This window comes from Numenius arquata, chromosome 11 (assembly GCF_964106895.1).
Source record: "Numenius arquata chromosome 11, bNumArq3.hap1.1, whole genome shotgun sequence".
Taxonomy (NCBI): Eukaryota; Metazoa; Chordata; class Aves; order Charadriiformes; family Scolopacidae; genus Numenius; species Numenius arquata.
In genome coordinates this window covers 32818668-32840424 of record NC_133586.1, presented here as the reverse complement: position 1 = coordinate 32840424, position 21757 = coordinate 32818668, and the positions used below count along the sequence as shown (strand labels likewise).

Sequence of the window (21757 nt, the reverse complement as noted above, 5' to 3'; positions counted from 1 at the left end):
GCTATTGAAATGAAGGTAAAGCTACACTATTTTACTTTTGTTGCTATGCTCATGGAACAAACATCCACTCAGGTAGCAGACCTCAGTTGGCAAATACCAATTCCTATAATGCATTAACCCAATGGCTTTCACTTGCCTGCTTTACACGTACTTTACAACAGCGGAGATGGGTCTTATCTGAAATATTATAGCCATGGCTGAGTTTTCTTCCATCTGAACTGCTCAGATTTCCCATTTTAACTTGTCTATTGGAAAGCCCAAGGGCCATAAAAACTCCAAGAGCATTCAGGTCTAGATCTCATCTCACTCCTGTCTATAAAATAAATTTTAACCACCGTTTAGAAAAAAGCAACGAAACGGAAGATTTTTGTTAGTGCTTCATACCTACAGCTCCAACAAGACACATCATGAACAGGAGTCCCACACATAAGAAAATATCCGTATTCATCCGTCGTTCTATCTTGCTGCGCTTGTAACGAGGACCATTGTTATTCAGCATGGCCTTAGTTTCATGACCTTCAAACCAGAAATGAATATCATGAAGTTTATATAGTATTTTGTAGATTTTTTTTTTTTAAAGTATTTCTCTCACAAAATGAGAGCAGGACTCTCGTGACATGTTAATTTGACTGTCGTTTCATTCAGTAATTTTACTGTCCATCTTCTCATTTGACTGAATAGCAGAATATATCGGAGACTAAATCTAGAAGTTTGCAAAAGACCTCCGTTACATTACAGATTGCAGCTATGATATATATTTTACTTGCCCAAAGACAGCAGATGCAGCAGGATCACAAGGTTTATGTAAACATTCCAATGCCAACAAGGAAAAAGAACAATAATATTATATTTTTGTGTTTTACAAACAATGTGATTAGGTGCTATACAAATTGCTGAAACCTACACATGAATATTTTTCAGCAGCTCTTTAAAAGCTACTACATACATTGCATGTATTAACTTAAATAAAATCCAACGTCAGACCCAGCAGTAAAAGACTCTAACGTTATTTAGTTTTTCGCTATGTGGTTGTAAAGTACTAACAAAACAGTAGGACAAGAAATAAAAAAAAAAACACCCAATCCTTAAAACTTACTGAATTAGTATTGAGCTGGTATACTTGCAACGGGAAAATAGGAGTGCTGTAAGAAGCCAAGAAGCAGAAATTGCTTTTTCTATTCTATTAATGTTATCTAAATTGTGGATCCACAATTGGGATACCTGGATACCATCTGTTACTCTATTAAATGGTATCTTTTATATTTATTTCTACAGTCCTTTTCACTGAAAATACAGACCCTGCAGACTTGTATTTGGTTTTCATTTGTATGGGCATGATGTGTGTGAGAGGGACTGTTTCCAAGCTACCTTTTGACTTTCTCTGGGGAAGTGATTCGAACTAAAACCTGGAAGTTCGGTACGATTCAATCACGCCTGCTGGATTTTTCCCAGGTTTACATCAAAGGTTATTAATTGAGGCAGAGAGCAAGACAGAAAATTACTCTCCAGCCTTATGTTCAGGACATTCACCCAAGAGCTGGGACTCTTGTCTTCCTGCTCAAATAAATATGTAATTATTTACACAACCTGGAGCTATGTTGGTGGGACCAGTTTATACTACCAATGCTCCTTCCTTTCCAACTCATGTCTATGTACATATCCGCTCATTCCACACAGTCAGGTATTCAGGGTACAACTCATGAAGCAGGAGATGTATGTTCACTCCCACACCGGCAGAACTGATAACAAACCCCAAGTCTTCCCTTCATGAGCAAGTGCTCTAACCATCAAGCTACACAGAAGAGGAGGGTACTGCTGCCTGCACTTCTGTTCCTCCAGCAGCTGTGTGAATCCTGTTCCTCACTTTTCTTTTATGTCAGGCTTAATGGAATGTTTTGTGTTGAAACAAAAACAAGACAAAAACTTCTAATTTCTCCCAGAAAACACTTAAGGAAATGTTGATGGATTTATTTGAGGAAGAAAAAGGGAAGAGATTTCTTTCCAAATATCAGCTCTATCATTCCCTTCCACTTCAGCTGACCAACAGGAAAAGGACACATCTGTAATACAGGTATCACCTAGCAAGAAACAGAATATCAGAAATAAGAGGGATATACTAGTTTGTTCTCCTCTAATCCTCACAGTTTCATATGCAGTGCAACCCAGCACCTCACCTACCACCCCACTAGTACCTCGTCTCTCTATTTGTGGAGGTTTATGGGCTTATCTAAAACTTCATTCTCTGAATTTTCACTGAATTTCACTGAATTTTTCGAGTTGGAGGGGACCATAAAGATCATCTAGTCCAACTGCCCTGCTGAAGCAGGATTGCCCAGAGCATGTGTTCTGATACTTTATTATTTGAAAAGCATTTAATTCTTGTTGCTGCCCCTATCACAATGAGAAAACTATGCTGGCTGTTGCTCTGTAATGAGGTTTTTGTGCATTAGTGCTATTGCTTTGTGTATAACCATTTGGGTAGCCATGAAAAGTATAACCATATTTGGGTCAGATGATAACTGCGCAGGCAGAACAATCACATTAAGTGATGGCTCTACTCTTCACAAAGACTTCCATCAGAAAGTAGGGTCGAGGAGTAATAGAGTTATAAAAATGGAGAATGTGCCATCTTATAATGTGACTGATCTTGATTGTTCAGAAAAGGTCACAGACCATGATTAAAAGCCAGAGTACAATCAATGTCAGAGAACCCTAGAAATTAAGCTGGTACTGGCACAAGTAACCCTAATTTTAGAAGAAAAAGGATCAACTTTTATACTGACATTAACAATAAGATGTCAGTTGGAAATTGAAGACTTACTCAGATCAAAGACACCATATCTTGAAAATTACTTTAAAACTCCAACCTTTCCTACTAGCAGCTTAAGCAACATTAACAGAAATCCACATTAGGATCTGTGCTGGTGGTCAAAGGAACATATGGGGAAATTACTAAAGAGAAGAAAAATAGCCATCCTAACAAGAGACGGGAGGACAAGTTATTCCAATTCTATAGGGACTGATTCCTACAGAGATTTTTATATAGTAGTTACTTCCCCCAAAAAAGAGTGATGGGTTTAGGCTCTGGTTCCCCTCCTCTGTCTAGTAGGCACCATCTTTACATGTGGTGTTCAGGGAGATGGGCAACGAAAGACCCACAAAGTGAAGGCTACTTTGGAAAGATATGTGAGCTATAGTAATTTAAAGTCCACTTCTGCAGCAGTGAAATAAAATGGCCAGTTGGCAGGTAAAATATTCTGGATGGTGGAGATTAATCTAAGATAAACGACTCTTACAAAGATGGTAACTTTTATTTTCTCTTAGGTGACTCAGTCTTGAATTCCCTGATGTTGATTAGATATAAAACAGGTGACACGACTCTACTGGAAAGATAAAAATAACCAACAATGGGATTAACTGTTGTATTTAAATTGACTTTTATTTAATCTACAAATAAAGAGGGTAGCTGATACTCTGTTTCTGAAAAGCAGAAGAGGGCACAGCTGGTAAAGCCAATGTTAAATCATGCTTACTGAATTAAAGCAGTGGCAACACTCCAAAGGTAAAAGATGCTGAGAAAAAGATGACCTGGCCCACCGCTGAACCTGGCACCGCTGCATTTGATCTGGGCACTGACACTGTCTTGCTTGGTTCATGTCTCTACTGCATGAAATTTACGGTTGCATGGACACATTATGTCTGTCAGCACAAACCTGTGCTGCTGCTGCCTCTTTTGTCACCTCCAGCTGCTGTTCTCACTGCCTCCTGTGTGCTGGCTTTGGCACAGCTTGGCTTTGGGATGACTTTTTTTTTTTTCTGGGTAGATCTTCAACTCCATCAGTTTCTGCCCTGAGGGTCCAGTGAGACCTCCCTTAGGGCACCCATGTACATTTTATGCCAGATGGAATGAGTATTATAACCAGAGCTGCAGAGCTGAGAGTCAAAACTCACCCTAGCAATTTTTTACTTGTCTGGATATTTTTGCAAGATAGCAAAGATATTTGACACACACAAGGATACTGTCACTTGCCAGAGAACCGGTGCAGGACTCTGGCCTTTGGAGGTGGATGAGTAATACCTTCAAAAAGTTCTGTCATTTTCCCATGCACTACCAGTTCTTATAACAAAATGTCAAATTGTGGTGTAACATTAGACTACACATACTTACTTAAGGATATTTAAAGGGAAATTCTGTTTAGCTAGATAGAAAGTACATCTTACCTGCATATATAACAATTCCTATTGCAGCCTCAGTATTTCTGATTGTACATCCACGAAGCAAGAGGCTTTCAATGTTAAAACCAATCCGTTCATGATTTGGCTGCTCCCTAGAAGAAATAAAATAAAATAATGCCTTTTTCTGTTCTACTATAGTACTAAAATTTTTGTGTGCACATCTGTTTCAAGTTGAAATCAAGGAACTGTGAAGGCCCTGTTGTGTTTGTATTTCACTCAGCTTCAGTAAAGACTCCAGTAAGAAGTTACAGAAAAGTCTCTCTTTTAAAGACCACTTGCATAGTGTGCGTACCATGATATCAATGTGAAGCAACTTTGGCTTTCACCTCATCTATCAGATTCATTATCTCATAAGTGAAGCCAAGATACATATATGACTTCATTCAGATGAAATTCTTTTAGAAAGCTGAGGAGGGTTTGGCTGCTGGTGGAGGTTCAAATGAATATATCTGGACCCTGCAAGAGCCTTTGTCTCTGTATGTAGCCACCAAAGAGCTTCTCATCCTTGTGAACCTCAGTTTGCTTGAACAGTTTCTAGGGCTGAGGCTCTCTTCCTCACTCTCACACTGGATGGAAAACTTTTCATCCTGGCTGAAGTTGTCCTGTCACACACCAGACCCTTCTACTAGCAGAAAAGTCCAACAGAAACTTAATGGAAATAAGGTTCTCCTTAAGGCTCCATCAGGCAGGCAATTTGTTACTTGCCTCTGAAAATGAAAGCATGAAACTACTTTTGCTCACAGTTTTTATTATACACTCTAGTAGGCTCCTCCTGAGATCTTTACCAAAGCTGAGATTTCTGATTTCAGTTGCTCCATCTGGTTTGTTGTGTAAATATCAGCAAACAAAAATATTTTTTTTTCGAATATGTATCTTTTGCTACTTTGTATTTTATATTTGGCATTGCATTTACCAGTAAACTGCGGCATCACATAACGGAGGGCAAGGCTAGGTGCAATTCAGGGCTAAGTACGGTCCTGTGTCTGTGTGCAGCTGCACAGCATTACATGACATCAAACTAGACAAGTGAAAAGGTTTAGGTACCCACAACCTACAGCTGGTAGAATTGTAAACAATAATGCCAGAAACCTGTTTTTCTGGGAATCTATATTCAGTCTTGGTGTACTCATTTAATAGAAACCTTCTTGCATCCCCTTGAGCAGAATTTGCTGTGGTCAGGCATGTCAGATGGACATCACTAAGTTCTTTCTTACCATTTTTAGCAGAGAGAGTACTGCTACTGTTTTATAGCAAGGCAATAGAGCCTCAATAATTTATTAAGCGTTCTTGGAGAAAAATGTAACTGTTCCAAGTAATTTGTGTTTACAAAATAGCTCAAACAACAGCAGACCAAAGACAGAAACTCCACTAAATGTTAGTAAATAATTTTCGCTGCAAATTATTTCATCTAGCCCTGAAGCAATGAAAGGCAACTAATTCCATATTCAAGCAAGCAGGTGAGATAATAGGCATTTTCAAAAGAGATTTCTGTGACAGACTTTCAATAGTCCTGGGTCCTAATGGTGTGTATTTGTGTGTTTTCTCGTGACATATCACCCAGATTTCTATAATCTCAGTGATCTTGTGCCATGTTGCAGCAGGCTAATTGGAAGGATTGCTTCAATTTAGATTATACCCAATGGTCCTCAAAGCCAGCAACCACAGTCAGTGAATCGATACAAACTTGACCTCTTTTTCCCCTTTAAGATATCACAGTAGAGGGGAAATGGCATTGCTATTAGAGGCATCATTCTTACAGGGAATAAATTCTCAAGACCAGATCAAGCACAGTCAGTGCTAATGGGCAAGAACTCCCCGGTTTACTCATGTCAAAGGATATGGCAGCTACTTCAGATGCAACACTCACTGCATTCTTGCAGAGACATTAACTCCTATTTTAGCTACTAGTAAACTTAACAAAGCCGGGGCATGGATATGGGTGTTGGCATATTCACGTGGAGCACGTGTTCGGTCTGAGGCAGCAGGTATTTCAGACAGTTCTCTGGTGTGGTGTGGGAATCAGCATGGACATGCTCTGAAGGGAGCCTTGGCAAACAGCTACCCTGTATTAGAGGGCAAGAGAATTTTAGGACATGAGCCATGCCACGCAAATTGGCCTTATAGCCAGGGAATGTGCTTAAATCTGCTGAATTTGCTAGTACAGATTTCCCTGTTATGCCTGTGCCATAATTATTTTATGCAGGAAAAACATAAGGAACAGAGCATGTGGCTTTTTCCTCACATACACAGGTTTACGCTAAAAAAAAAAAAAGGCACTTTTCTACACAGTGGTTCAGTAGGATTTTTTCTTGCTTGCTTGCTTTTTCTAGCTGTAAGAAGAAAATCACATTTGTTTGTTAAGATCCTAGATACCTTCTCCTGGTGGCTGTAAGTATGAAGAAACTAAAGCTATGCAGCTGAATATCTTTAAACATTAGGAAGGATTTAGATATAAAATCTAGCCTAGCCTAACTCTCAGGTCAAATGTAAACAAGCTTATGTCTGAATTCTGAAAAGTGATGAAGCTTTGTGCAAACAGTTTATATGAAACAATTGCAAATGCAGTGTCAAGCCTTGGTCCTGCCTTGCCTCAAAGCACAGATTCCAGTCGACATCTTATATTGACTTTTGAATGCAGGAACAGGTAATAGAGACATCCATCAATTTCTGCAAAATACGTTCCTTCCATCCAAGAGAAATATTCAAGTTCAGATACAAAAAGCATTTATGGATACCAAATACTTACATGTACCCTTTGAATTTATTGAGATCATTGTTAGGCTTTTCACAGATGATGGTGTTTTGGAAAAATTCGGGTTCAAACAATGTATTCTGCAAGAGGAAACACACCAAGAATAAGTGTCAAATCCAATGAGTACTTGAAATGCTAAACGCTAAAAGCAGTTAAATATAGGCCACCAGGATAGTTGGGATCTGGAGCACTTGCCCTACGAGAAGCGGCAGAGGGAGTTTAGCTCGTTCAACCTGAAGAAAAGGTCTGGAGGGGCTGAGTAAAGATCTGAGATTTTCCTCTCTTGGATTAACAACTAGTTAAATTAAATGAAGAAAATGCTGTGTATTGGACAAGGTATCACAGATGCCAATTAGTGAAAACATCTGTCTTCATGTAAAGTGAATATAACAAATAGTTCAAATTATTTATGAAACAAAACTACCCTTCAACCAAAAGCAAGCTCAAATGAAAATAATTTCAGGATTTATCAGGATTTTGGAATATGTTAGAAGAGTTACATTACTGGCCAGGATGGTGTAATCAAAAAGTAAGATCCAAACATGTGAATAAATATATTACATTCAAATAAGACTAAAAGTAAGAATAATACCAAAAAAACCCCAACAAACCCCAAAAAGAACAAATAAATAACACCAAAAGAGGCAAGGCAGTAGAATAAGTCCAAACTGCTGGAAGAGACAGAACAAGACAGAGCTTTTCAGGCTAAGTGCTCACTCAAAAAGAGCTTAGAGCCAAACTAAGACACAGTTTTTTGCTTGATTTCCCCTGTGTTTGAGGAAACAGGGTTGGGTTTTGGACCACATAAAGCAGTCTGGAAAGCAGACAGCATGAGAGGTACTTGACTGCCACAAGTGGTGCTTGTGCTGCTTTATCTTAACTGAAAAAATACACAAGACATTGACTTTAGATTAAGGAAATGTAATAAAAATGGGATGTGAGAAATGTGAAAGAGAATCATTATTGCTGTACCAAAAAATCTTTAAAAGAACTGAAACTCTCTTTAATCCAAACTCGTCCCATTAGGAAAGCTGGAAATCAGGTCTGCTGCTGGGCCTTCCTAACTTTTCTACAAGAGAGACTTCCAGAGATTAGGCTCCAGAAACTGCAAATCCTGGGAATCTTTCGTTGGAATTCACAAAAACTTTGCCAGACTACAAGAAGAATTCCTTACACTGCCTGTCTTCAAGTCTCAATGTTTTCTTCACTGTGCTTTAATTCTTCCATTATTTTCTCTTGTTTTTTTTTTTTTCCCGAGCAATACATACATTCTTTTTTTTTTTTTTTTTTAATATATATATAATATCTAAGTACAAGCAAGTAGAGAATCTGCTTTACAAAAAATTAAGTTGGAGGAAATATAAAAGCTTGATGACTATAAGGGCATTTTGTATACTTTCTGGCCCATGTAGCTGAGTATTACTAGAATCTCTTTTAAGACATATCATTCACCTCCACGGAATCTTGTTCAAGTCAGCAGACTCAACAGGAAAATCGGTGCATATTTGGTTGTGCTAGACGTATTTGTACAACAGGAGATCAGGAAGATGCAAAAGTCACTTGAAGGACTCATTACTAATGAAGAAACATAATAAGTTTCTAGCTAGAAAGAGGCAGAGAAAGATGATTCTTCTCTCAGAATTTTTTTCTTTTGATGATAAGAATTTTAATTTTGAAAATTCAAGTTAGAAAATGACATAAAAGGGGGAAAAAATTATCTTCCTCTCAAGTCTTGTGCAGGTAGGTGAATTCAATATTCCTAAGCATATCCTAAACCGAAGAAAGAACCCCAGTTCATACATACTTCCTCCCTTCTCAGAGTCACACTTTATAGACACAATTAGATCTGAGTAAGTTTTATGCCGCACATAAATCACAGATCTAAACAGAGTTCAAAGAACAAGGAAGAAGTGAGCCCACTAAAACCTGTACATATGATATTTAGCACACTGGTTTTTTTTAGCCACCAGACTGTTTGCACCAATACGTTAAAATAACAGGTGAATATAGTTGACTATTTAAACTCTGACCTTCCTGAACACTGTCTGTCACCACAGTCAGAACTGCATTCCACTCTGTCAATGTAAGAAGACTTCGTAAGTATAAACCCTTCTGGGCATACAGTTTATCTAAATAACAACTCAAAGTCTAAAGAAAATAACCATGAATAGGAAGTCTGAAGCATAAATCGGCATGTGGGGATTTTGAAGACTTCCTGATACTGTAAATGAGGCAAAAATTTGCATTTTTTATGACAGTAGGGCACTCTGCTTCCCTCTAAAAGCAAAAATACAAAACCTAACGTGTAAACTATGAATATGTGACACAAAGGCAGCATGTTTATTTTTTGTATTTAAGTAGCCAGTTTATTGGGTTTTTTGCTAAATCTCTACATATTAAAATTTTTCAGTGTTTCTGAGGAAAAAAACCTCTCCCAAGTAATCACTGGAAAGCACTGGAAACAGCATTACTGCTTTATGCTATGTCACCCACAACCTGAGAAAGCCCTTAATTGTGCTGCAAAGTGATTGCTGTTTGAACAAAGAGCAAGACACAGGAGTCCAGTACCTGACCACTGGCCTTTCCATTCCAACTGCCGTTGGAAATGGTGTTCTTTTATTTAATAAATCTGGTTGCTCACTGGCAGCTGTGTTCCACTCACCAATAACCCCAAAAGATCTTCCTAATGGCCCTGCTACTAATGGCTAAATAAAAGGATATAATTCCTAGAATTACTTGCCAGGCTTTTTGACTTCCTGTCTGCTAGAATTATTCCAATGGAACAAAATATTCCTCTTCACATGCTACAATTCCTTAAACCTGTTCTGTGTTATTTGAAAAACTGCCCTGCTCTGTTTGAAAAGATACTTAAAAATGTAACAAGTATAATTCTCCCTAAATCATAATTTCTTGTTTACTTCAGGCTTATCAAACACAAGTCAAGAGACTATACCAGTGAAGTGTTTTTAAAACGGAAATGATACAGCCTAAGGTAAAAAACTGTGTGAATTTAAGCATTCAAACTGAATCTCTGCTAAGAATCAAACTGATGTTAAACATAATATTTTTATTTAACTTTTCACATTTTAATTTACCTTTGAGTTCCTATTAAAATGCTTATTATAGTCCTATAAAAGATCCCATTATTTCATTACAACTTAGTGTGCCTTAGAGCAGTTCCTAGTTGAACTGCCATACGTACACCTGCCCAGCAAATGAGCAATGGTACATCAGCTCCAACAGAGAAGCAAAACCCATCAGGAAGCCCACGACCACTCTGAAAGGGGAGCCAGGAGCTGTCTTCCAATTTCCAGGCAGAAATAATTCACTCAGTAGTAGCGGCTTTCCTGTGGGATGTTGTTACTGTGAGTTGTTGTTACAACCTGTGGCATACGGATGGCGAATACACAGGAAAGATTTGCTGCTGTCCCGAATGGTGGTAGCGTGTGTTGCTGCTTCAGCATCTGTTGATGCAGTTTGCTCAAACAACTGCTGTCTGAGATAACCTTCCTTTTTATACAGCCATCCCCGTGCCAGAATAACAAAAATATTTTGGGACAAACTGCTGCTTTCCTTACAGGGCGTTAGCTCTGGCAACAAAATGCTTTCAGTGCTATAATGGGGCAACAAGCCCATCAGAACTGGTGCACGTGGCTGGAGCTGGTGTGCTGATGGGCCCAGACCAACCCTACACTGCATGGGCTGCATTTTTAGCACACTCACCTGGCTGGAGAACCCCATCACCACTTGTCGTTGTTTAAGGTTGGTCTCCCCATCGAGGTTGGCAGTTTCCAAGTGGCAGATCCCGTTCTGATCAGAGGAGTACAGCAGCAGGATATCGGCTGGGATGGTCTCGTTACACTGCAGCTGCACAAAATCCCCCACTCGGACATCTTTCCAGCATTTCTCAACATAAGCATGTTCTTCCCTGTGATGTTAAAAATATGTCATGGGTGAACAGTGATATTAGGAAGGCAGCCCTCCTGGGCAGTGGGACTTCAAAAAAATAAAAGAGGACGTCACATTGCTGTAAATTTTTTTTTTTTTGAAAGACACAGCACAGCAGCGACATGGAATAAAAAAAAAATAAAAAAAAAATTCTCTTTCATTCTAGTATTAGCCTAAACTAGCCATTACCTTTTCAATAATAAATCCTTCACCTGCTCTTAATCATATAAGCAAACTGAATAAAGCAAACCAATAAGCTTTAAAATTAGTTAATGGGAAAACTGCACAGGTAACAATGGCTCAGTTCCTCTAATTCTTTGAGAAGAAATTATTTTTTCAATATGAAGAATTGAATCATCTTATGTCTTGTTCTGTAAGAGAGAAAATGCTCATGATACTTTAGCAGACAGACAGTAAAAGGCTTTTTGTTATGACTCAGAGTCTCATTTTTTGCCTAAGTTTTTAATCATCCTCATCTATTGCCTGAAGAATATGGTCTTTCAATTAAGTGTTTGAGAATGATAGCAGTGATACAGTAGATGAAGCGTTTTGCTACAGTTCAAAGCACACATCTAAGCATGTCTTCAGAGTCAGGCCAAAGGCTACTCCCCACTAACCTGCTTTCCTGGCCACCTGGAAAGGAGAGCCAGCCACGGTGCTCCCAGGCAAAGCCGTGCACTTGGCTGCTACCCTTATCTGTAAAGCAACATGAAATAACTGGTACCTGCAAAGGTTATGCACACACTTAAGTCCTGTGCGTTTCCCAGTGGTATCCACTTTCTATTCAAAAACGGGAACACGCAACTCCTAACTATTTCATTCCCTTTAATGCTAGATGTGAGGTGCTTACTAAATAATAGTATCGTAGCAATAATTTTTCCTTCTTACATTGTTTTTTCCTTCCTGAATTTGTCATTCTTCTTTCTTCTTTTGTCTGACTTACCTGCATGTCCTTTTTTCTTTTGCTCAACAACAGACATAAAAGACCACACCAAAGAACAGAGGTTTGCTGTAAGTTAATTTGATGTTCCTGTGCATTTAAAATGCTGTGCATTCCAGATAATTTCTATTTGAAAATTATTTAAGCAGGTGCAAGTTGAGTATTTATTACTCTACAAAGCAGATACTAATGTTAATATAGCAAAACAACTATGTAACTATGAATCTTTCCTACGTCAAACACTTTCCGGGTAGAACTTCTTCATTTGTTTGTTTAAAACATAAAAATGAGAGTACAGAAGCAGTTTAGAACAAGCAGATGGCTTGTCTTGCTAACCCAGACATTTGGATGCTGTGTATAGTTTGCATATAATGTTTGCTATGACTTCTGCAGGGCAATTCTACCTCTCTGTATGTCAATTCTTGCACAATTCTGAAGTTTACGGAACAATTCTGATTTTTTCTGCTCGCAAAATACTATAGAAGGGCTTTGCCCATCTGGCTGCTTTCCACATCAGCCTTAATAAACCAGGTTAGCAAAAATAATCCACAGAAATAATAGATTTGTAATATTTTTTCAATAATTCCCTGTGAAACATACATTACACATGAAGCTTCAGGTTCTGCCCATTCACTAATTACAGAGCAGACAGTGAGTCAGAAAAGCCAAATGATCTCTTTCTGATCAGAGGAAAAGCCTTATTTCGTACAGGGACTAGAGTTTGGGAATTGCTAGAATCCCAAACCTGTGTTCAGGTGAACAGACGGTTTCTCTCTCCTGACGAGCACTGAATTTGGTAAAGAAATGCATTTTCTTTTCCTGAAAGAACTATTCAGCTGGAGCTGTAAGATTAACAATTTCCTACAGTACAAAGGTTTTCTACAACTCTGTAGAGAATTACCAGTGGATGAAAGGAAGAAAAGCACTTCACAAGGAAGCCGGTGCACTGCACAGCAGCACTGGCCCAGTTTCCTAGCAAGATTTTTCAAATGAAGCAGTTTCCTTTTAGCGATTTCTGTAACTGGGAACACTGCCCATTTTCTGTTCAGTGATTAAAGTTCATAGCACAAGCTCTGGTTGCTAAATAAACAGAGGAGCTTCATAAATCTAAGATGGTCTGATGAGAAACATACAAAAGGTCATTTTATCTGATATTTATCCGATAAAATAAACAAAATGTGGTAATTTTCAATAGGTGGAAAGCTGGAAATCTGATTCTTATAGCGTGTGGCATCAGGGCTGTGGCACATCAAAGACACGATCTAAGATAAAAGTTTCTCAGTACCCTCTGTCCTTTACCAGTCAATTTATCAACAGCACACTTAAAAACTGTTCCCTTGCTGTCCCGGGATAATGTTAGCATGATAAAGCCCATCAGAGGACAGTGCAGACAAAAAGAAGCAGCTAGCCTTGAACAGTCGAAATGAAGTCTGCCAGAATTTGTTATTGGACTCATCCTATCTGACAAGAAGGCCTGAACTATATAGACTTTATGAAGTCATTTCTGGGAAGAAAGGATCGTAAAAAAATCTTGCTGTGGTTGAAGATTGTGGGGGAACATGAATAAATTATTGACTTTGTGTCAACAATTTCATTTCATATTCTTGGATTCAATAAAGCTAAATCTCAAACAAAAACTGGGTCAAAATGCATGGTGAATGTGAGCAAATAAAAATTATTGTTCTACTCCTCAGAGGAAATTAAATAAAGGTAATTTTTCATGTACACTCCACAGCATGCCTATGAGTCTGAGATTGTCTTAGAGAAAGATCTTCAGAAATCTTTATCACCTAGAAGTATTGTATCAACCAATTAGTTCAGAGAGTCTTATTGCCTTGAATTACTACAAGTTCCATCTCGGGATCCTTTGCAGCTTGAAGACATCATTTGCCCTACCTTTCACCCCCTAAATTGCCACTAGGTTATAACACTTCTAAAAAAATAATATCAGTGTCATAAGTAGACAAAACCAAGTGTTTGTACTTTATCATATGTAAACGTTATATTTGAAGATGCCCCCCCTCAAGCACAAACTACTTTATAAAAAATGCTCACGTTCTTAGATCCTCAATTCTACACAGACAAGTACAATCACACAGCTACTCATCCTTTACAGACTATTTTTGCAAATAGAAATCCCCCACATTTTTTTACTATCAAAGATTGCACCAGCTTTTGTATGGAAAAACCTCACAAATTGTTTTCAAAGACCACTTTATGGCCATGATGTCACATTTATGACCTACTGCCATAAACTTTGAAAAACTGACAACAAGGAGCAGATTTAGGCCTTGAGGAAGGCACTAGACTGGAAAGGAACTGATTCTGAAACCTGTCCATAGGTCAGAGTACAGCTGATAGTATTCCTGAACTAGAGATGATGTCTGAGCATAAGAAGGCACTGTGTTGTCTGTGCCGATTCATCACTGGTTTCTGCCACGTTACCATTACAGTAACTGGGGAGGTTTTGTGACGTGGACATCAGCCCAACAGCACCAATGAATGATGTCATTTAGCAGCGGCTGGTCCTATAACAAGCCCTCATTAGCAAGTAGCTACAGCCTTTCCCCATAGCCCCAAATTCTCTCTCAGGATTTGAATACTACATTAAGACAGCAATGAGCATCTTTTAAAGATAAGGGGAGTGAAAATTTTCTGAAGTGTAATAACATACATCTTTAATTATACCACTTTTGGCATGCCAAATTCCTTAATGCTAGCTACAGATCCCATCTTTTTATGTGCAAAAACTGTCTATAGCATCCTAACAAGGAAGTTATTCTCTCAATGATAAAAGAAGCCTATATTTAACTTCTGTAATCAATTCAAGCTTATTTGAATTTTAAGTAAGTACCAGAACTTTATAAATATATTATATGATTATTGTACTTAGGAAAATCCAGTTATCTTTTTTAAATTTCACTGAATTTCACTGAATTTTTAGAGTTGGAAGGGACCATAAAGATCATCTAGTCCAACTCCCCTGCCGAAGCAGGATTGCCCAGAGCATGTCAGAGCATGTTATTCAGGACTGCATCCAGGCGGGTCTTGAAAATCTCCAGAGATGGGGACTCCACAAGCTCCCTGGGCAGCCAGTTCCAGGGCTTTGTCACCCTCACCATGAAGAAGTTTCTTCTCATATTTGAGTGGAACCTCCTATGTTCCAGCTTGTGCCCATTGCCCCTTGTCCTCTCACTGGCAACCACTGAAAAGAGTCTGGCTCCCTCCTCCTTCAACCCACCCTTCAGATACTTATAAGCATAATACTCCCTTGAACAAAATGCTATTGCTATGATTCTGCCTGGCACCAGCTGAAGTGAACAGGTAACTCTACGGTCACTTCCTCAATGACTGCTAATCATTAGCATTAGTTTCTAAGGTCTCCCATTAATTTACCGGATTTCTGGGAGCCACAGCCTAGATCAGCTTTTTTGCTACAGTCGTCCCCTTACATGACCATATAGCTCTTGAGGTCACATGGTAAAGACCTGCTTCTCTCTGGGTTTCAATGGTGTTTTAAAAATTCAGACAGTTAGGATGAAACTTAATGCCATGAGGTCAGATTCTGCAGGTCTCTGAGCCAAAACCACAGGTTCTCATTTATCTGCCCTTTGTCTTTAGTCATTAGCTTCTGCTGCTCTCTGCTAAACCATTCCACCTTCTCTGTGAAGCCACTTTAAATGCCTTGGCAGGTAATAGATCTTGACGAAAGCTCTGATAAAGCAATACACAAACCAGTAGTAGCATTGGTAATGTATTTATGGATTTTTCTTCCACAAAGACCAAGGATCCTCACTGTAGCAATACACCGACTGACAAGAACTGCCAGCTCACTGCTTTTTGACTTTCAAGTGCTGCTGCCTGGACCAGCTGAGTGTCAAAAACTTGACATTTTTCTTTTGCATTTAGTCAGTTCAGCATGTCACAAATTTCTTCACCACACAATCAGCATGCTCACCATAAGATGAATGCACGTTTTATTTTTTTTCTTCACAATTTTGGTACTGCTGGTTTCAAGCAGTTGCACTGTGACATAACAAAGCCGAGTGTACTTTTGGTTCAGACCATTTTCTCAGCTCACTGGAATTTTGAAGAGTGCCTCAGCTCGCACAAACAGAAGGCACTGTTTGTGCCTTCAGTAAGACCCACTGTTAATTCAGGTATCCAGAGTTAAACTAGGTACAAAAATTCCATAGACATTAAGCAAGGGAGAGGCATTGGATCTTTCCTGACGGATTCTGAGTTGCAATAATATTATAGCACATAATAATCCTGTGGTCATTGCCAACTTATTCATATTGCTACTTTTATAAGAAGTAATTCATGTTTCAATCAATCAAAGTTCATGCTTTCTGTCATAGGAATGCACCTTCAGCCATGCAAGAGCTGGAGATCTTCAGGAGATCTTCAGCCTCCAGCTCACGAAATTCACGCGCTGTTCAGAGAAGGCACCACTGAATTGTAGAAGCCTTGATATTGCCATGCCCAAGAAAACCAATTGCAATTTTGCCTGAGGGAATGTGGTGGGACTTCAAGCAGGCCACGGGCTTCAGACTCTCTTTTTTTTTGTTGTATAAAAATGAACCCACTAAAGCCTCCGGCAGGCTCCTAGTCTTTAAAGCTATGCTTTGTTAGAAACAAAAATAATAAAGCAGAAGAAAAGACTCTTTAACAAGTGAAAACTCAGTACTGCTGAACAAGACTTTAAATGAAACCATTGGCAACAAAATTTTTGCTTACTGTGCCCTTGGCAGGATGGCATTTTCTTCCCATCCTGCTTTTTGCTCTGGAAACTTTCAGGTTCACGCTGGGTTGAACAAGCTGCATGTGATGTTTCTTGGGTCTAGAGAACAGCTGTCTTTTTTTTTTCACCTCTGAGATTTGACAGTAGGTCAATTCCTGTTTTCAAGCATGCTCCCTACCCTCCTCTGATATCTTCCAAATGCCACAGACCTCTCTTGGTCATCACATCCCTGGCCAGTCCCAGTTGTTCTCCCAGACATGGGGAGCATCCAGGGGAGGTACACTCACTCCTCCCTTCAGAAGGCCCAGCTGATCAAAGCATATGAAGGAGGCTGAAACAGAAAGGTAGCCTTCATTTCACTACCCAGCTTCTCTAATTTTAAGAAAATATAAAGTATACTATATATACTATATAGCCTGTAGGCAAGCAGATCACCATTGCTGTCACCGAGATAAATTACAAGACTGAATCACAAAACTTCAATTGACTGAAATATTTTAATTCTCTTTCAAACCAGTGAGCTTAGCTTAAGCTAGTTCCAGCTTTTCAGCTATTGGCAGTTCTGACTTTGTGCAACAGAGAGATGAGTTCTTTGGTTTTTCCTTATTTCCACCTCACTGCTCTAGGACTAACCCAGAGTAAGTGCTGATGCAGAAATCTTTAAATGTTCTAAAACCTTACACTAAGCAGATAAAGAGTCACAGCTAAGGCCAGTCTGGAATTTTTGTATCACAGACATCAGTGGACCTAAGAGGAAGGGGAGACTTGCAGGAACTACTTGAAAACAACAAGGCCTAAAAGGATCACAGAGGAACATTCTATTGAAAGAGCAATCAGGCTGTCTCATTTAAGAAGCCTGCTGACTGACTTAGTTATCTTGCAGCTCCACAGGATGATCCAAAGCATATAAATTAGGCTTCTCTGAGTCACTGTCTCAGATTTCTGAATGTAGGAGTTTAAAATTAAGCAATGTGAATAGCTTAAATAATCTTAATGTTTTTATGGCTGCTCCTCTCTGATGCACATGCATGCAGTCAAGTGTGCTGCTGTGCCATCTTGAACTGTGCACAGTCATTGCATTTGTATCTGAATGTCTACTGAAATACTGAGAAAAAAATAGGTTAAATCTTTCAAAAGTGTGAAATTGATGTAAAAAACAGCCTGGATGCTAGGGAGTATTTACAGACTGTTATAGCTTAATCCTACGGGTATATCAGATCCAGTCCATATATTAATTACATATCAAGAAGTTTCTTGAACATTATAGAACTTCAAGATAATAGCCCTTAGCAGCTGTTGGGTTGACATTCACTTACAGGTTTGTATACGGCATTCAGTGCCAGCCCCTGTTGTTAGTAACCTAATGACAAACTGGAGAGAGGTCAGAGAAAAGTAACCACAGTAGGTTTGGAGGGTCTGACTGACAAAAAAGATGAAAAGAGTGATCTATATAGAGATCTTGACTAAAAGGTGTCTGGACGTAGAAAAATGAACATGATAAAAATCACACATATTTGAAGATTATAATTAAATGTTATAAATGAAGAATAACTAATTAGAGTTGCATGAAACCAGGTGACTTGAAGAATTTAAATGTAATTAAAGAGGGATAATAAAGCATATATCATAGAAAATGCTTTGACAACTACACTTTGTAGTAATGGAATTCCCTCTGCTTGGAAAATTTAAAAGAAGACAAAGTATATTTTAAAGAATATCAGGAGAAAGGAGGCAACTAAACATAAGTCTGTGCCATCTACAATTGATTTTTTTGTTCCCTTCATTTATGTTGTGTGATTCATTCTGACAGCACAACAGTTTGTATACAATTATTATGATTCCAAAAGTTTTGTTCAGAAATTAAAATCTTCACAATCAAACATTAGGTCTAAGTTATTGCATCTCCCCAAGACACTTTAATGCCTATTAATTGTCTCCTATTTTCTCAATTAAACATTCTTTAAATACGCTACTTAAGTGTCTTTTCCTTCATTTGACTAGCAGATTATTTTCCCATTCCAGCTGATCTCTGTGAAAAGAAAATTAGAAGAAATGTGTTTACAGGGCTGCCTATTTAAATTCAATTTCCTTCACTCTATGTTGAAAGAAGGCAAGTTACTGCATTTCCCCCAGTCTTCAAGAAAGTTTTGGAGAACATTCAGCATTTGGAAAAGATTGTTCTGCCTTCGTATTTCTTTTGGAATAGGAACCAGAATTCTTGTTATCGAAATCTGAAATAAAGGCAATATACTCTCCAAGATTAACTCTTAAAATCTACGTAATCTTTAATTTTAGGATGGAAGAGCAGTTGCTCTATTAAAAAGTATTTTTGATGCCACATGATTAATAAAAGTTGCAGTGTCTTAAAAAAGACTTTCACCTATGTTAAAAAATTACCTACAGCAGATGATTCATAAGGAAGAAAATTAGAAGACATCATGCTCTTCCATGACTTTGCAGCTAGCAAGAAGAACAAGAAATATCAGCTTCCCAAAGCGCTGTAGAAGCCTGATTAAAATTATTCATGACATAATAAGCTGTAGCTACTGATCTGATGGCAGTTGTAATTACCCACAAATTTTCCAGACAGGATGAATACTATAGTCTGAAGCCCTCCTCATTTTCCTTTCCCTTACATCACCTTTTTGGGACATAAAACTTTGGTGAAAGACAAGATTCTAGACTAAATTTATTCATAGATCAAAGTATTTTTTATGGGATGTGACAACAAATTTTACAGGCCCACGTTAAGTTTCTGCATAAGAAAGTACTCATGGCTATAATTTGAATCTGGTATGTTGTAATTCCATGACGGATTTTTCTCTTATACAAAACAAGTTTTATTGTATTTCCCACTTCTCATATTCCCATGGTAAAAGGCTTTCAGATATAACTTAACATGGTTGCTTTATGTAAAGAGGAAATAAATAAGATTCCTATGCAGATCCATTCATTAGTACCTACTGCACCACGTGCTCTCTTTCATATGGGTCTTAACAAGCGTTAACAAATAACCCATTGCCTTATGAATTAATGCAACATTGAAAAGATTAAAAAAAATCCAATCAGATTGCAATCTCAAAGGTGGGTAGAAGAGATAATTTTGCCACCCTACCCAAAGAGCTATAATTATTGACAGTCTTCATGGTGGAAAAGAGAAGAAATCTTAAATGAACAGTATTTAGAAAGTTGTAAAATGTCTGCTTTTTTGGACAAGTTGGCAAGGAGAGCAGTGAGATTTTGTTTCTGACAAGTCATTATCTATATGTGGTGTTAAGTTTAGCCCCCACACAAGCAAATCCATTGTTTTCCTGTTTAACCAGCAGGATATAAAAATAAAAATCTGACAAACACATGCAAGCAAAACAAACAGAAATGACAGCACTGTGTGATAAAAGCCAAAGTTCTGCAAGATCTTCCTTGTGAAAGCATACATTATATAAAGCACTGTTGATTAATTTGAGGGACGACAAGCAACATCCACGGAGATGGAAAGTTTTGCTCTTCTGACTCCCAGATGCAATATTTTAAGAGGGAGAAATAATTTTCTACTTTGCTGAGAACAGTTTTGATACAATAAAACATAAATTTCAAACTTCTGAAAGTCCTAAAAGCAGGAGGTCATGAAACATTTTGAAGTGAGCACAGACACATGTACTTAATTCATTTAGAAATGGCTGAACAGGGGCATATATTATTATCTCACATTTTTAAACTGCATTTTTACAGTTTTATTTTACATACAAGCTGGTAAAAGAAATACAACGGAAAGCCAGTCTACGGCACAGAGTGTAAAATTAAATGTAGTTCAAAGGACTACATTTTTGAGATGTTTCTTGGTATCTATAAACGCAAATAGGTCCCATGACAAATCTTCTTCTGTGCTACCTTATAGTTACAGAATTTAGACCTCTTCAAAATTCCTTAGAAATCCAGGTGCTCAGTAGCTATTTAAGAACCTGTTCTCAGTGCACTCCACATTTAAGAGGCCAATGGCCACCTCAGGACCACGAAACTCACTTACCTTCCCAGTCTGGAAATGAGGTTTAAACAACAAAAAAAAAGTCTTTCCCTGTATCAGAATAAAGGCCAGGTGTTATATAGTCACTATGACTTTTCCCTTTTTCACTTAATCACTGTGAATTTCCAGCAGTTATTTATTAATTTTTTTTAAGCAAAAAGCCTCACCATTAATAAAAGATCTCAAGCTAACTGATTTTTGTAATAAAAGCTGTATGAAACTTACCTGCTGTAAATGTAGCATCCCATATGATTGATTTCTTTGTCTAATTTATACCGCCGAAAGTCCTCCCAAGCATCTTTAATGGCTGTAATGGCCATTATAACACAAATTGGGATCACAGAAACTTCTGGTTGGAAAGCATTCACCACTGGCACAAAATTCAACAGTGCAATGACCACAAAATAAATATTGGCAAAGCGGTGTAACTGCTCATAGATATTTTTAGGGAGGAAAGTAAAGATAGTATATTTTGTGGTCTTAATTTTATTGGAGTCATAGTATCTGTTTGGATTTTCCTTCCACTTCTTACTTCCAAAGGGCAAATTGGAGATGATCACTCGTTTATTTTCATTTTTCTTCTTTCTCTTCTTTACTTTTGCTCTCTTTTCCAGCTCTTCATTTTGGATTTCAGTGTCTGGAGCATCACATCGGCAGCAAGTTTCCTTGAAAAAATGTTGCTTCCATATCATTCTGGAGAAGCAGCCTGGAACACTTTTCCTCGACATCTTGTTTTCCTCTCAGAAAGTAGCCTCAAGTTGAAAACTGACAAAGTTAGAAGAGTTAAATAATCCGGATAAACTCCCAAGTGGTAGAGAGAAGAGTCAATATGTCGGAAGCCCAGGGCTGCCTCTCCTTTGACTCCAGCCTCCACCTGCCGAGGGACAGGTATCATCCTGACTCAGCAGCACCGGGTCCTAGAGCCTGCCGGGGAGGCTGCACCTCACGTACGTACGGCAAAAGCATCCTGAATGTTTTGTTATTCCTGTTTGCGTACGCCTGGAGGCCCCATTCAGAGCATTTCCCTGGCATCAACCGTCCGCTCACATGAAGTGTCTGTTTTAACACAGAGCAGTGACAAAGCCAAGAACCTACCCACAACTTTCACGGTTCACT

At 38.4% G+C, this 21757-nt stretch overlaps 1 protein-coding gene across 1 annotated transcript in view; it reads right to left on the bottom strand.

The window, feature by feature from the left end:
• The window catches only part of ATP10B (ATPase phospholipid transporting 10B (putative)), a 51048-nt gene extending 29679 nt beyond the window's left edge, over positions 1–21369 (bottom strand). Inside the window, exons 1-5 of the mRNA XM_074156358.1 lie at positions 20867–21369; positions 10712–10916; positions 6983–7068; positions 4222–4328; positions 385–516 (exon numbers count right to left, since the gene is read on the bottom strand). Of these exons, the coding sequence (XP_074012459.1) occupies positions 385–516; positions 4222–4328; positions 6983–7068; positions 10712–10916; positions 20867–21369 (1033 nt within the window). The remainder of the gene's footprint in view (positions 1–384; positions 517–4221; positions 4329–6982; positions 7069–10711; positions 10917–20866) is intronic.
• Between the last annotated feature and the right edge of the window lie 388 nt (positions 21370–21757).